The sequence below is a fragment of the Trachypithecus francoisi genome, unplaced genomic scaffold (genome assembly GCF_009764315.1).
Source record: "Trachypithecus francoisi isolate TF-2019V2 unplaced genomic scaffold, Tfra_2.0 Lachesis_group11, whole genome shotgun sequence".
NCBI lineage: Eukaryota > Metazoa > Chordata > Mammalia > Primates > Cercopithecidae > Trachypithecus > Trachypithecus francoisi.
Genome location: NW_022681456.1, coordinates 3970149 through 3988008, shown reverse-complemented (window position 1 = coordinate 3988008; position 17860 = coordinate 3970149). Strand labels below are relative to the sequence as shown.

At 43.9% G+C, this 17860-nt stretch overlaps 1 protein-coding gene across 1 annotated transcript in view; it reads right to left on the bottom strand.

Moving 5' to 3' along the window:
- Positions 1-6772: 6772 nt before the first annotated feature.
- Positions 6773-17860, bottom strand: part of LOC117090770 (transmembrane protein 132D-like) — a 484643-nt gene continuing 473555 nt past the window's right edge. The window contains exon 6 of the mRNA XM_033223371.1: positions 6773-6925. Within this exon, the coding sequence (XP_033079262.1) occupies positions 6773-6925 (153 nt within the window). The remainder of the gene's footprint in view (positions 6926-17860) is intronic.

Here is a 17860-nt window from a genome sequence, read left to right as displayed (position 1 = left end):
CTTGACCACCTACTATGTGCCTTGTGTTAAGCTTAGCCTAAAGCTGCTGCATGCAGCTTAAGTTTGGCTCAAAGATTTCTCCATGCCTACTGAACAGTAACCTAACTGCATGTTCAACCATGCTGCAACGTGCTCTTGTACCAATCGCTGAGTGTCAACAATTACAGGTAGCCAATACTTCAAACCATGTTCAAATACAGCAAATGCTGAGCTGTAACCAATCCGGCTGCATCTGCACCTCACTCTGTTTTCTGTGGTCCACTTTCCTTTTTCTGTCTATAAATGTCATCTGACCACATAGCAGCTCCAGAGTCACTCTGAACCTGTTCAGATACTGGGGGTTCCCTAATTTGTGAATCATTATTTGCTCAATTAAACTCTGTTATATTTAATTTGTTTCAGGTTTTCCTTTTAACACCAGTGTTGACTGACAGCCAGGAGGGCAATGCTTGCTAGAGCTTTTGGTCTAGTGGCCCTGCTTCTGTGGGAACTCAGCTGGTGGGTGCAGCCTCCTGTGGTCCCAGGAAGCATTTGGATGGCAGGCAGGCATTGTTACCCACCCCTGCCACTGGTAACCAGGCAAGTCACTCCTGCTAGAGCTTCTGGCTCAGTGGTCCTACTTCTGCCTAAATTTGCCAAGGGGCACAGCCTCCTGTTGCTCTGGAAACATGTGGATGGCTGGGCAGGGAACTCCACCCTCTCTTGCCTCCCAGAGCCAGATGTGTCACACCCAGAGAGCTTCCAACACAGCAGTCCTGTTTCCGCCTGAGCTCTATGGACAGGCACAACCCCATATTTCCCCAGGGAGCATATGGACAGCAGATTAGGACCAACCTGGCAAGTATACAGCTTGTGTGCCAATTGCGGCTCCTGCCTGAGGGAGCCTCATGGACCAGCATACTGAACAAAAGAAATACAGGCATGAAAACAGTAATCAGAGGGGGCTCCTCAGAGACCCAGGAGCAGACTAGAATTGAAGCCAGTCAACTGAACACACCTTATACCATAATCAAACCCCCTAGAACGTTCATCAAATAAGAAAAAAGCAAAAAAACCCATCCAAAGGACCCAACTGAAGAAATATCAGCCCACACAAATGAGAAAGAGCAAACACAAAACTCTGGCAACCAAAAAAGCTGGAGTGCCTTTTTTCTTCTAAATGACTACACTAGTTCCCTGGTAAAGGTTCTTAACGAGGCTGAAATGGCTGAAATGATATAAATAGAATTCAGAATATGGATAGAAACAAAGATCACTGAGATTCAAGAGAACATCAAAACCCAATCTAAGGAAATTAAGAATCACAATAAAATGATATAAGAAGAAAATAGCCGTTATAAAAAAGAAGCAAGCTGATGTGATAGAGCTTAAAAAACACACTACAAGAATTAAATAATGCAATTGCAAGTACTAAAAGCAGAATTGACCTAGCTGAAAAAATCTCAGAGCTTGAGGGCTGTCTGTCTGAAATAATTCAGTCAAACAAAAATAAAGGAAGGAAATGAAGAAGAACAAACAAAGCCTCTGAGGAAGGCGTGTGGGATTATGTAAAGTGACCAAATCTCCAACTCACTGGTATCCCAGAAAGAGACAGGGAGAAAGCAAGCAGCTTGGAAAACATATTTCAGGATATCATCCATGAAAACTTCCCCAACTTCACTAGAGACACCAAAATTCAAATTCAGGAAATGCAGAGCACCCCTGGGAGATATTACAGAAGAAGAACATCCCCAAGACACAATCATCAGATTATCCACGGTCAAAATGAAAGGAAAAATGTTAAGGGCAACTAGAGAGAAGGGGCAGGTCACCTACAAAGGGAACCCCACCAGGCTAACCGTGGACTTTGCAGCAGAAACCCTACATGCCAGAAGAGATTGGGATCCTATATTTGACATTCATAAAGAAAAAATTTTCAACCAAAAATTTCATATCCACACTAATCTTCATAAGTGAAGGAGAAATAAGTCCCTTTTTCAGACGAGCAAATGCTGAGAGAATGTGTTACCACCAGACCTGCCTGACAAGAGTTACTGAAAGGAGCACTAAATATGGAAAGGAAAGACCATTTCCAGCCAATTTGAAAAAACACTTAAATACACAGAACAGTGACATTAGAAAGCAACAACACAAACAAGTCTATGACTAACAACACCAAGACAGGATCAAATCTGCACATATCAATACTAACTTTGAATGTAAATGGGCTAAATGCCTCAATGAAAAGGCACAGAATAGCAAGCTGGATAAAGAAACAAGACTTAATGGTGTGCTGTCTTTAAGAGACCCATCTCACATGTAGTGACATCCATTGGCTCAACATAAAGGGATGGAGGAAAATCTATCAAAGAAATAGAAAATGGGAAAAAAAGCGAGAGTTACAATCCTAATTTCAGAAAAAGAAACTGACTTTAAACCAACAAAGATAAAAAAAAGAAGGGCATTATATAGTACATGGTTCAATTCAGTAAGACCTAATTATCCTAACTATACCTACATCCAATACAGAAGCATCCAAATTCATAAAGCAAGTTCTTAGAGACCTAGGAAGAGACTTAGATCCCCATACAATAATAGTGGGAAATTTCAACATCCCATTGACAGTATTAGACAAATCATTGAAGCAGAAAATTAACATAGATATTCAGGACCTGAACTCAACACTTCACCAAATGAACCTCATAGACATCTACAAAACTCTCCACCCCTAAACAATAGAATATACATTCTTCTCATCACCATGTGGCACATACTCCAAAATCAACCATATAATCAGACATAAAACAATCCTTAGCAAATTCAAAAAAATATTGAAACCATACCAACCACACTCTCAGACCACAGCACAATAAAAATACAAATAAATATAAGGAAAATCACCCAAAATCATAAAATTACATGGAAGTTAAACAACCTACTCCTGAATGACCTACCCCTTCCTTACACCACATACGAAATTAACTCAAGATGGATTAAATACTTAAATGTAAATCTAAAAACTATAAAAACCCTGGAAGATAACCTAAGAAATACCATTCTGGACATAGAACTTGGCAAAGATTTCATGATGCAGATGCCAAAAGCAATTGCAACAAAAACAACAATTGACAAACAGGGTCTAATTAAAGTTAAGAGCATCTGCAGGGCAAAAGAAACTCAACGGAGTAAACAGACAACCTACAAACAGAATAGAAAAAATATTTGCAAACTAAACATCTGACAAAGGTTTCCTATCCTACACTTGTAAGGAACATAAGCAATTTTACAAGCAAAAACCAACCCCACTAAAAAGTGAGCAAAAGACATGAACAGACATTTTTCAAAAGAAGACATATCTACAGCCAATAAGCATATGAGAAAATGCTTAACATCGCTAATCATTAGAGAAAAGCAAATCCAAATCGCCATGAGATACCATCTCACACTAGTCAGATGGCCTATTAAAAAGTCAAAAAAAAAAAAAAAAAAAAAAAGCATATGCTGGTGAGGTTGTGGAGAAAAGGGAATGCTTATACGGTGCAAACTGGGAATGCAAATTAGTTCAGCCACTATGGAAAGCAGTTTGGTGATTCCTCAAAGAGCTAAAAACAGAACTACCATTCAATCCAGCAATCCTATTATTGGATATATACCCAAAGGAATATAAATCATTCTACCATAAAGATACATACATGTGAATGTTCATTGCTACACTGTTCACAATAGCAAAGACATGAAATTAACCTAAATGACCATCAATGCTAGACTGGATAAAGAAAATGTGGTACACATACACCATGGAACACTATGCAGCCATAAAAGAGAATGAGATCATGTCCTTTGCAGGGACATGGATGGAGCTGGAGGCCATTATCCTAACTAACATAGGAATAGAAAACCAAATACTGCATGTTCTTGCTTACAAGTGGGAGATCAACAAGGAGAACACATGGATACTAGGAGGGGAACAACACACACTGGGGTCTATGGGAGAGTGGAGGGTGGGAGGGGGAGAGGATCAGAAAAAAATACCTCTTGCATACTGCGCTTATTACCTGGCTGATGAAATTATCTGTACGTCAAATCTCTGTGACACGCAGGTGGCCTATTAATATATAACAAACCTGTACATGTACCCCCAATCTGAAATGAAAGTTTAAAACACACACAAAAAACAAAACAAACAAAAAACCCCCCAATACTGTTGTGATAAGAATAGAGTGGCGAACAAAGTGGACCCAAACAGCACTGCCCTCAGGGAGCTTAGGTTCCAACGAGGACAGTCAGACAATGAATACAGCCCTGCCCTCACAGAGCTTACATTCCAACAAGGACAGTCAGACAATGAATACAGCCCTGCCCTCACAGAGCTTACATTCCAACATTCCAATGAGGACAGTCAATGAATACAGCCCTGCCCTCACGCAGCTTAGGTTCCAACGAGGACAGTCAGACAATGAATATAGCTCTGCCCTCATGGAGCTTAGGTTCCAACGAGAACAGTCAGACGATGAATACAATAAACAAAAATATATAGTGTATCTGTGAATACATAAACATATGCTATGTATGACATATATGCATATATAAATAGAAGTTCAGCAGGGATGGGGAAGGCAGTGCTGTGGGTGTCTGTAAAGATTTTGCTGATGCTGCTCAGGAAAGGCCTTGGGGAGAAGATGAGGTGAGGGAGCCGTGCAGGCATCTAGGGAAAGAAATTTAAAGGCAGAGGGAGGGGAGGGGATGCCTGTACTGTTACAGGAGCGGCCAAGACTTCAGTGTGACCAGAGTGGAAGGAACCAGAGGGGCTGTGCGTAGCGTGAGGTCAGCGTTACAGCAGGTGTGGCTGCAAAGATTTGATTCTGTCTCTGTAAACACTTTGGCTTTTCCTTGGAGGAGGGGAAGCCAGTGAATTTTTTTTTATAAAAACAGTATTGATCCATAATAAATATACCTATTTTGGGGTCCACGTGGCCATTTAATACATTCATACAATTTGTAAAGATCCAATCAGTGTAATTAAGATAACCTCCACCTAAGGTGTTTGTTGTTTCTTTATGCAGGGAACATTTGTATTATTCTCTAGCTATTTTGAAATATGTAATAGATTGTTGTAAACTGTCGTCACCCAACTGATCTATCTAACATGAGGTTAGATAGATCTCTAACCTCATGATTAGACTGATTTCTTCTATCAAACTGCACATCCGTGTCCACTCATCAGCCTGGAGGTCATCATGTGAGAGAAGTGGGAGGGGCCAAGCAGAGGAGTGACATGATCAGATCGCCTGTGGCCGCCCTGGCTGTGGCACTAAAGAGGGGTTATGGGAGAGGAGGCAAGGATGGGACCTAGGACACCAGCCAGGTGGTCAGTGCTTTGATTGAGGTGACTGTTTCTGGGACCGGGGTGGTGGCAGGACCTGTGAAGGAGGACTGGATCCTGGCTATTACCTTGGAAGGCATTGCCAACAGGATTTGCTGAAGGCTTGGAAGTGCAGAGAGGGGAGAAATGTAAGATGAGCCTAGATATTGGCTGGAGCCAGTCAAGGAAGTCTCCCTGTGATGATGTGAGGAAGATTCTGGAATGAGTAGGCAGGAGTGCTGCATGATGTCATGTGTTCCTGCTGCCCTGTTGCTTTCTGACATCTCTGCCTTCTCTCTGAAACCTTAAGGATGGGGCTTGTCCGTCTCATTTGTGCGGTCCTAGAGTTGTGAACAGTATCTAGCACTTAGTGGGGATTAGATTTGCGTGTGTTGACTGTGTTTTCCGTCTCATTTGTGCGGTCCTAGAGTTTCGAACAGTATCTAGCACTTAGTGGGGATTAGATTTGCGTGTGTTGACTGTGTTTTCAGTGAAGCAAAAATGCTCCGTGAACATTTGCTTTAGAGCAGACAACACACCAGTTCCTGCCTGGGTATTGTCCCGTGCCCCGGCCCTGGCTGGGACTCACGCGGAAGGAGTCTCCCGGAGCCTCGTGAAGCCCTTCTCGGTGTCCCGGGCTTTTGTTGGCAGCCTCCTCCTTCAAGGAGGTGCCTGCTGCCTCTGTCACTGCAGCCCTGGCTCTGGAGTGGGCGGTGGCAGCCTGAGGAACCCATTTACCTCCCGCAGGCTGGAAGTGTTCTATGAGGTTCCTGGCAGAGCAAGACTCCATCTCCCCGGCCTCCTCCATCTGTCTCCCAGTGTGTCTTTGTTTTGAATCATTTTTGCATTCAATTTGAGAGGCCGAGACGAAGGAAGGAGGGGTGAGCGCTGTTCATCCACATCCCTAGCTCACGTGGAATTTTGTGGGCTGAGCAGAGGAATAGAGAACGATTTCCTCTTTCTCCCTTGGCCAGTATTGTAAATCAAAGCTGGGAGTAGTTGTATACCTTATACCACCATTGATTTCACACAAATGCTGTGTGCTAGAGAATCATCCCGGAGTGTGTGGACACACACCCATCCGCCTAGGCTCTGGGGCTCCCTCCCCTCATCTCCCTGGCCTGGGGTGGGTGGAGGGTAAGCTGGTCCCTGCCTCCCACCGCAGTCTCCCTGGGGATCTGGGAAGAGGCCAAGGGCATTCGGCAAACACAGAGTGTCAAGGGACAGCCTCCCAGACTCGGAGTCATCAGCCAGAGCAGTTTTGCATTCTGTCCAATATTTGTGCCAGGGAGAGTCTCCTGATTTAAGTGGCAGGATAACCAGAATGGGATGGGAGCGATCCTGTGGGACCCAGAGGTCCCAGAGGTCCCAAGCTGGTCCAGGAGCACAGAAGCTGACATGACAGCAGGTTTTTGCAGGGGCGGGGAGGTGTCAACTTGCCTTAATCACGTCTTCATCAGACGATCTACACTCCACAGACTCCAACAGCTCTGTCACTGTGCCGTCGTCCTCCACGGAGACCACTTTCACCGGAACGGCCACCGTCTTCCCCGTGAGGATGGCTGTGTTCAGAATTTCTGCCTCCTGGAAGACCAAACACACCCTTCCATCACATCCCCTCCTGAGATGGCCCAGCCCCCGGGAGTATGCTGCCTGCTTTCCTCAGCCGCCCTGCAAACAGCACTGGCCTCTTCTGCAGGCTCAGAAATCCCGGTGGGCAGCACCCACTGGGTGACTGTGGCAGCCAAGGGATCATGTTCTGTTCTCACCCTGATTCCTGCAGGGCAACTATGATGGCGAAGGGGTGGAGGATAGAAAAAGTGGTGCAGAAAATTTATTACTAATATTGTGTTGGCGAACAATTATGTGTCAGGCGCCTTTGTAAGTGCTTTAAAAATACCAGCTCATCAATCCTCATGGCATCCTGATAAGACAAAGTTTCTTCTTCTTCCCAGTTTACAGATGGCACAGAGAGGTTTTGTGGCTTGCCCAGGGTCACCCAGGTAGAAATCAATGAAGGCAGGATTTGAGGCTGGGAAATCCAGCTCCTGAGTCCATGTTAACTCAAACAGGTCTAAACATGGACACGACGATGGTGGCTTCAGCAGCCGATGGACGGCTAGAGGGGCCTGGTGTTGTGCAAGAAGCTTAGATGAGCAGCACTGCACCGCCCGAGTGTGGCATGTGGGGGAGACAGAGGCAGGGAGAGAGCCCTCGCTCTCCGTGCTCTCTTGCTCTGGCTTTCTTTCACTCTGTTTCAATTTTCCAGGCTTTTATTGGGTCCTGGCCTCCAGACGTGTCTGGAATGTTATTGTGGCTCCAGCAGCACTCCCACATCCCCACTGATGTGATCCACGCTGCACCACACAGATCCACACTCACTCCAACATGCATTTTGCTGCAAACCCTTCTTTCATAGAGCAGCTCAAGACGTGTGTCTTTAGGGGTGTCCCAGCTTGCCCCGAGTATCTGCTTTCAGAATGAAGAATGCCCTGAACCTTTCCCCTTGGTAGTACCTAACAGTTGCTGTTTTACCTATAGCTATTTAATCCCTTTATCTCTCTTGCAGACTGTAAGCTCCATGGGGCTGTATCTGCTTTCTGCTCACTAGCACCTGGCACAGAGCTTAGCTACAATGAACGGTGTTAATATTTGTTGAGTGCACTCAACAGGGAAAGGATTGGGACTCACATCCTCACCTTCCTGCTCCCCAGCTCCTCACACTCTATGCACGAATCCCTTTTTTTCAGGCACACCTATGCCTCGGTGGTGCTTCCCAGACATGGAGCATCTCTGGATCTCATGACACCCCACCTCTCTCTCTCCAAGGTACCCATGCCCATCCTCAGTTACTCTTCTAGAATTCTTGTGATTTTTTAATTGGTGGGGGCCTGAGAGATCATAGGAGCCCATGTTTTAGATGAAGAAAACTGAGCCTCAAGACCTGGTAAGCAAATCTCACTCTTCTCGGCAGAGATTGCGTTTTCTATCACAAAAACGTAGAAGTCCCAATATAAACACACATCTCTGTATAATACAACTTCCAAGTCCTCGTGCACGACGTTCTTTGCTCAGTTTCAGCTCACCACAGGCCAGTGGTGTCCCTAAGAGGTGTTTTATCAACATGCCACATTGCATTTCTTCTGTTAACTCTGAATGTATCTGTCTTTTCCTTGACAGAATAACAGCAAAAGGTCTGGGTGGGTGCTAGGAGCTGGTTAGGGTGGATCTAACACAACTGTCATTTTACTTTCGCTCATAGTTATTCAATCGTTTCATTTTCCTTCTAAGACTGCGAGCTCAGTAGGTCTGTATCCATGTCATTTTGAGAGATGAGCTTGCAAAGATTCTTGTTATTTTGATTTTCATGTGGAATGTAAAATGCCTGTTAGTAGAATGCCAGCAGAAGGAATAGAAGTTTATCATCCTAAAATTACATAACTATTTTCCCTATGTTAACTATTTCTTAGATAAGCTCTTATTTTTTCTTTATGGGATGAGATTTGTCTATAACCAGCTCACTGGGGTTAGGCTTTGGATGTAGCAATACATATATTGTTCATTATTTTAATTCTAACAGACAAGACTCCAATTTGGAATGCTCCCGAATTTCAGAGACCATGCTTTAAACTGTTGGAATATGCATAGGCCTTCAAAGTCCCATTATCCATACACTTTTTCTCCTCTCTGGGTTCCCAGCCTGATTTTATTTTAATTCGAATAAAAACATAGCACAAAAATGAAGAGGCAAAATCAGTATATGATACCATTTCCTCCTGCTCTAGGCAGGAAAAATTAGCTTTAATGGCAAAAATCACCATTACTTTTGCACCAACCTAATATTTTTTTTCTCCTCTAAAGGGTGAGGATCAAAAGGAACAAGTAGTACTCTGGAAAAAAGTGGAACAATGCTGTTTAACTTTCTGGCCAAAACTGGCTCATCACAAAAGGGAGAGACAGACAAGGGAGCAGTGTGGCCACTTCTGACATCAGTCTCGGGGAACACAATTTCTCACATTCGTGGTAAAAAGTGAAGAGCATCTCTACTCCAACGATAAAATCCAAAGGCCTTTCATGTTTTTGCACATTCAGGTTAATATCATGAGAAATGACACTGGGAATGACTGACGAGCAGCTGTAAGCCCATGTGTCTGGGGTGTTGCCTTTTTCTCTGAATAGCATATGTCTTTCTGCCCACAAAGATCTCAGTGAGGCTGAGTGACTGAGCCTTCAGGCTTGGTATTTCCCTGCCTCCTCTGTGTATTTCCAATTCTTTGACGTCAAGAATTTTCTCTTTTGCACAGCTTTGCTTTTTCCAGGAGGCAAGTGGTACGGGGATGACTCACAAAAGTCTTTAATTTAGATAAGAGGAGGACAAAGGAGATCCTTGTTCAGGGGCAGAAGTACCTGCAAAGCCTTAGCTTTGCTTGAGATATGACCTATAACTGCTCGATTTTTGGACCCCAGAAAACCCTTGAAAGCTCAGCTTCCTTATTGCTGTGTGTTCACCTTATCACAGCACCTCAGAGCCTAGGAAATAAAGGCACAGACTCTCTTTAGAAAACATATCTCCTTCCCATCAGCCAATCATAATCCTTATTGTCACTTCCTACACCCTTTCTGCTACTTGGGCATTATCTGTGTGCCAGTAAGGATCTCTGACAAAGCACTACAGAACTTTCGGCACTCCAGAGCCGAGGAGGAGGTACAATAGCAGAGAATAGACTGGATGTGGCACTGAGAAAGGTATAACCATTAAAGTGAGGTTTCAGATATTTTTCCTGGGGGTTGACCCACTGTCATCCATTATAGGGAAGCAGTAACAGTCCCTGTCTTGCTGGAGAAATAATGACCCATGTCTTAGTTTGAGCCAGCCTGGAAATAGATCCTGGGACAAAGATTCAAGAGAAATGTATCTGGGACGTTCAGGAAACTTCAATAGGAGAGTGTGCAAGCGACACAGGGAAAAGGAGGCTACTAACAAGTTGTGTAGATTAAACCAGTTACCACAGTGGGCACCTGGAGCGGATCCTGCAGAGGATGATGAAATATATTGTATATTCTGTGTGTGTCTTAGTCCATTTGTATTGCTATAAGGAAATACCAGGCTGGGTGCAGTGGCTCATACCTGCAATCCCAGCCCTTTGGGAGGCTGAGGCAGGTGGATCACTTGAACCCAGGAGTTCGAGACCAGCCTGGGCAATATGGTGAGACCCTGTCTCCACAAACAAATAGAAAAAAGTTTATGCAGCTGTGGTGGTACATGCCTGTAGTCCCAGCTACTTGAATGGCTGAGGTGGAAGGATCACCTGAGCTCAGTGAGGTCAAGGCTGCAGTGAGTCATGGTTGTGTCACTGCACTACAGCCTGGGCAACAGAGCGAGGCCTTCTCTCAAAACAAACAAACAACCAAGAAACCCAAACAAAGAAACCTAGAGAGGCTGGGTATTTATAAGAAAAAATGGTTTGTTTGGTTCATGATTCTGCTGGCTGGAAGACTGGGCATCTGGAGAAAGCCTTGTGGAGGAGGGCGAAGGGAGCAGGCATGTGCAGAGAGCACCCCGCAGTAGAGGAAGCAAGGGAGAAGAACAGGGGAAGTGTCAGGCTCCTAACAACACTGAGAACTCCATCGCTGCCCCACGCCCACTGCAACCAGAGAGGGATTTTACTTACTCATGAGGGATTCACTCCCATGACCCAAACACCTCCCATGCCCCTGCCTCCAACACTGGGGATCACATTTCAACATGAGGTTTGTGGGAACAGACATTCCAACCATAGCAGTGTGTAAATGTGTATGTATTTCAATGGATTGAAATATATTATGATGTATTTCCCCACAAGGAAATTCTCTGGAATATATACCTAGGAATAATTTCATTGAGGACTGAGGGAGCTGGGGTATTTATACACCAAATCCTGAGTGCTGCTCCTAAACAGACCACTGCTTAGCACTTCCAGCCCACTGCATGTGCAGGCAAAACAGACTTCTACGGTTTCAAAGGAAGCTCCCGATGGAGGGTGGCACTTGGACCTGGTCAGGAGCACACTGCTGTGCTAGGGTACAAGGGAAATATGTAGGGCCCTGACCGAGTCTGCTACATCACTAAAGTAATCTGTCATGCGGTGGTCTGATGGATTGGAACCAGAATTAGAGTGTTTCTTTATTTTGATTTTTTGTTTTTTAAATTTCCTCATGTTTTCGGTGTCCTGATTTTATGCTTCAAGTATCAGCATAGTCATTTATTCATGTTTACCTTTGAAAATTAATTTTAAAACAGAGATGAGGAAAATAATGGAGAAAACATTGCACACGTTTTAAAACACTTTAAGAGACTGATCTCTGTGTTAGACAGTTTGTTGCCCATTCGATGCCTGCTTTCCCTTTTTTTCCTAACAAAACCCCAATTTCATTTGTGGCTGTGATATGCCTAAATAAAATGGCTATAGTTTTTGGCTGCCCTTAATCTGTGGCACATTTCTGGCCCAGAAGATATCAATAAAAGTCATTTAGTGAGACTTCCAGAAAATTTTGTGAAAAAACAAAAACTCAAAAGAAGACAGACATGCAGCCAATAATCATACAAAAAAGCTCAACATCATTGATCACTAGAGAAATACAAATCAAAAGCACAATGAGATACCATCTCACACCAGTCAGAATAGCTATTTTAAAAAGATTTTTAAAAACCACAGATGCTGGTGACATTGTGGGGTAAAGGGAATACTTATACACTGTGGGTAGCAGTGTCAATTAGTTCAACCTCTGTGGAAGACAGTGTGGCAATTCCTCAAAGAGACAAAAACAGAAATACATTTGACCCAGCAATCCCATTACCAAGTATATACCCAAAGGAATATAAATCATTCTACCATAAAGATGCACGCATGTGCATGTATATTGCAGCAGTATTCACAATAGCAAAGACGTGAAATCTACCACTGACTAGATGTCCATCAATGGTAGACTGGATAGAGAAAATGTGATACATATGCACCATGGAATACTATGCAGTCATTAAAAAGAACGAGATCATGTCCTTTGAAGGGACATGGTTGGAGCTGGAGGCCATTATCCTTGGCAAACTGACACAGGAACAGAAAACAACATATCACATGTTCTCGCTTATAAGTGGGAGCTAAATGATGAGAACACATGGACACAGAGAGGGGAACAAAACACACTGGGGCCTATGGGAGGGTGGAGGTTGGGAGGAGGGAGAAGATCAGGACAACCAATAGGTGGTAGCTTAATACGTGGGTGGTGAAATAATTGGTACAACAAACCTCCATGGCATGTCTCCCTTTGTAACAGACCTGCACATGTACTCCTTAATTTAAAATAAAAGTTAAATAAAAATTAAATTAAAATGAAAAAAATAACAAGAACTAAGCAGATTCTGAAAGTTGTCTTTCCTTTTTCCTTTCTTCCTGCCCACTAGGCACGGATAATGCTGGAGTTAAACCGCATCTTGTGACTCAAAGGTGGTGGTATGTGGTTAAAAGACACATGATTTCAGTGTAGTGAACTATTAATAGTTAAGTGCAGGGAATCTCTCATGGGATTGTGTATTAGTCTGTTTTCATGCTGCTGATAAAAAAGATATGGCCAAGACTGGGTAATTTATAAAGAAAAAGAGGTTTCATGGACTCAGTTCCAGGTAGCTGGGGAGGCCTCACAATCATGGCGGAAGGTGAGGAAGGAACAAAGGCACATCTTACATGGCAGCAGGTAAAGAGAGAATGATGAGCCAAGCAAAAGGGGAAACCCCAAATAAAATCATCATATCTCCTGAGACTTATTCACTACCATGAGAATAGTATGGGGGAAACTTCCCGAATGCATGATTCAATGATCTCCCACCAGGTCCCTCCCACAACATCTGGGAATTATAGGAACTAAAATTCAAGATGAGATTTGGGTGGGGACACAGCCAAACCATATCAGACTGCCTACGTTTGAATCCTGGTTGTGACACTACTAGCTGGGTGGCTCCAAGCAAGTTACTTAACTCTTAGTGCCTAATTCTCTTCAGCTATAAAATGAGCATAATAATGTACCTCTTGGGTTTGCCCTAGATTTGGTGTATTAATATTTGTAGGGTGTTTAGAACAGCGCCTGGTAACTAGTAAATGCCCTCCGAAATGTCTGATACATAAGCACAGATGAGTGATGACCATGGTGGATTGAATACAAAGTTCATGTCCACCTGGAGACCCAGAATGTGTGTTTATTTGGAATCAGTATATCTGTAGATGTGATTAGTTGAGACATGGTCTTAATGGATTAAGGTGGGATTGTGGGTGTCCTTACAAGAAAAAAAAACACAGAGAGACACACGGGGAGGATGGCACAGGAAGATGGAGCCAGAGATTGGGATGATCCATCCATAAGCTGAGGAATATCAAGAATTGGCACAACCCACAGAAGCTGGAAGAGGTAGGAAGGATTCTTCCCTAGAGCCTCCAGAGGGAGCACAGCCCTGGTCACACCACAATGTTAGACTTGGAGCGTCCAGAACAGTGATGGAGTGAGTTTCTCGTTTTTAGCCACCACGTTGTGTTACTTCGTCACTTCAGTACAGCAGCACTAGGAATCGAATACAGTGACTAGTCAAAAAGGAAGTGGCTGGATGCTAGAAGCATGGCCACACTCACCTTCGGCATCCACCTCCAAGCACGTTTGCAGACAGAATTAAGAGCTTGCTCATTCTAACCATTGATTTCCAAGTTCTGTTACTCACAGATAATCACCATCTTAACTGATGCAACCTGAGAGGGGACCTCCTCATGATTTCTCATCGGTCTTAAGTCAAAACGAGTAAGTTAAATTGACTTATTTTTTTGTAATGAGAAAAAACATTTTGTTGTTGCTGTTGTTCTTTTTTGTCCCTAAAGTTACTACAGCCTCTTTGGAGATCACTTGCCGTTTTAATATATGGTTGTGAAATGATCCCATATATGTTAAAATAGATGAATAACATTAGAAGAAATAAAAATAGTGTAATGTGAGCTGCGTCAACTGATTCCTTCCTAAACAAAAGCATCAAAGTGCTTAACTATACACCATGGAATACTATATAGCCATAAAAAGGAACAAAATCATGTCCGTTGCAGGGACATGGTTGGAGCTGGAGGTCATTATCCTTAGCAAACTAACACAGGAACAGAAAACAACATACCACATGTTCTCACTTATAAGTGGGGGCTAAATGATGAGAACACATGGACACAGAGAGGTGTCACAGAGAGGACACAGGGCTCAACATCACAGTGATTAACACACCTAATCTGAGCACTCCATTGGAGGAGGTTAGAGGGAGCAAACATTCCATACAGCAAATGAAATGGAGCGCCAGCTGAACCTCCAGCCTTCCCTGCCCTGTGGAAAATTGGCTTGGGGAAGGCATCAGAGGAAGATGGAGGCTTATCCAACTAGAACAGCTCACAGCCCGACACCTCAACCTCCAAGCAGTGTGTTCCCATCACTTAACTCTGTGTGAGGCACATTTAAGAAATGGGCATTTTGAAGAAATGGACATAAAAGCTAACTGGCCCATTAAGCTTGGAGACTTGCAAAAAGGTAGCATTTTTTTTTTTTTTTTTTACAGGGGTTAACTGTTTAATAAAGACATGAGACAGTAGGCATAAACTTTCAAACAAACAGGATTTGAGTTACATATTGAGACATTTCCTCATAACATTTTTAAAGGAAAACAATGAGTCACTAGGATACATAGTTTTTGCCTTTCCTACCTCCTTTTGTATAAGATGACATCCATTTTCCTTTGGGAAGCTATCACCTCTCCTTTGCATGACGCTTGGCGGGGCACAATAACTCTCTCCCCTCTTCAGAAGTAGGCAGAGTAGGCAGGCATCTCTGGAGCTAGGACCAGCAGCCTCTCTCCCTGGGACTTGAATTTCACTCAAAGGGAGTGAAGCCAGGTCAAGAATAGTTGGATTTCATTTGTCTCATTTGTGGCACCTGAGAACTCTATGCCATTTACCCTGGTCTATCTCTAGCATTGTCCTGGTTCCTACCTTTTCTGAGGGCTTTTTGTCCAGCTTTTTAATTCATCCTCTGAGAGAGCCCATATTCTTGCAATAAATTCATTTTTTAAAAAATGTTAGGTAGTGAGAATCGGTTTATTTTGCTTACAATGAACAGTGAGGGGTTGCTGAGAATGGGGATACATTCTGAGAAATGCATTGTTAGGTGATTTCATCATTGTGTGAACATCATAGAGTATATTCCACAAACCTAGAAGGCAGAGCCTACTACACACCTGGCCATATGGCACAGCCTGTTGCTCCTGGGCTGCACAACTGTACAGCAGGTGATTGCAGTGAATGCTGCAGGCAGTTGGAACACCATGGTAAATAGTATTTGTGTGTCTCAACATAGAAAAGTCAGAATAAAAATACAGTAGTGTAATCCTATGGAACCACAGTGGTATACGCAGTCCACTGTTGACCAAAATGTTGTTATATGGCACATAACTGTACCCTACTGAATGAAGTTGACCAGAAAGGTGATTAGATGAAAGTATGTTGGTTTTTGAGGTTTTATTCTAAACTGTCATTGAGATGCAAACTTTTTGTTTCTTTAGCAATTAGCAACCTCAGTCACCACTGTGCATCGTGGACATCTTGTTCATTTGAATTCCCCCCAAAACACGCTTAGAAAAGGGCTAGGGTGCAGTTAACCTCTTTGCAGCAGGTGGGAGTGAGGCGTGAGCAGCAGGAGACAGTGACAGGGGAAGCCAACACAATCGTGTGTTGTCAAGGTTGCAGCTGTGCCCAGAGGAACTCGATTTACAGAGGCAGGATTCTCCCAGAACTGGTTGATTAAAGGCTAGAAGCCTGCATTCCTGGGGTTACAGGTTTCCCTGGATGTGTAAACTCCATGCTTAGGAATGGGTTCCCATGATGTCAGAAAAGCCTGGAGCAAAATGTGGAAAGATGCCCTTAATGCCTGGAGGTGGGCCCGCTCAGGTGATAGAGTTTGGCTCTGTGTGTCCCCACACAAATCTCACCTTGAATTGTAATAATCTCCACATGTCACAGGAGGGACCTGGTGGGAGGTAGTTGAATCATGGGGGCAGGTCTTTCCCATGCTGTTCTTGTAACAGTGAATAAGTCTCATGAGAGCTGATGGTTTTATAAACGGGAATTCCCCTGCACAAACTCTCTTGCTGGCCACCATGTAAGACATGCCCTTGCTTCCCCAGCCATGTGGAACTGTGAGTCCATTAAACCTCTTTCCTTTATAAATTGCCCAGTAGTCTTGGGTATGTCTTTATTAGCAGTGTGAGGACAGACTAATACATCAGGGAATGACGAGTCTTCGCTCACGTGGGTGCAACTGCCCAGCATGAACGAGGGCCAAGAGGGTGTGTTAGGGCACCAGAGACAGCAGCTCCAGAAATGGACTCAGTTGCTCCCACGCAGGGAGAGAAATTCCCCATAAAGCAGGGAACAAAAATGTGACTGACTTTTTGAAAAGGGGGCACACCTGGGCCTGCCATTTGCATGGAGGTGTGTGGCCAGCATTTACACTGATTTAAACAGCAGGTTTCAGAAGTAATACTTCTTCACTCGTGTGCTTATAACCCTTGGAGAGGCTGAAAACTCACTTGATAAGACCATATCAAATACTTCATTAAACCAAGGACACAAACATGGTGGTAGCCCTACAGGTCATCCAGAGATCAAGGCTGCACATGCCCTGGATGAAGGCTCCACATCAGTAGGGCTGACACCATATAGGGAACTGGCCTTGCACCTTTTGGGACCACAGTTCACCTCTGTCTGCCATTTCCAACGTTCTTACTCTCTTCCCGGTATGTGGGCAACTTCTTGAATTGCTAATATATTTGTTTTCTAAAATAGGTACTTCATTTCTCATCATATTTACCCATTCTTCAAAACCCTTGCACGTAATATTCAGTTTTAAGAATATCGCATCAGTCAGGGATCTTAGTTGCAGACAACAGAATCCACTCTACCTCTTTCAAGTGGAAAAGGATTTCTTCAGGATTACGGATGGGATTGAAGAAACAGATTTCAACGGACTTCCCAAGAGCAATGCCTGGAACCAGAGAGGGGGCCGCCAAGAACCTGCTACTTGTCATGACTAGAAAGCTTACAAATCAGACGGATGGTTCTAGAACCTCATTGCTTCTCCCACCATCGGAGCCAGCAAAATGGATGCCCACATACTTCCTTCTCCCCACGTTGGAAACAAATCTCACACAGGTGCATCCAATCGGCAGGGACTGGCTTGCAAGCCCATATACGCCCACAGACACCTTGCTGCCTCTCAGGAAAATCCGAGCCAAGCCCATATACGCTCACAGACACCTTGCTCCTCTCAGGAAAATCTGAGCCAAGTCGATTTTCCGAAAGCACCTTGGGGGGATGAGATGTACACAGTGGAGAGAGCCCTCAAAGCTCAGAGAGTGCTTTGTGGGCAGCTGCAACAGTTTTCCACTACATGCGTCAACACTCCGTGGCCTTG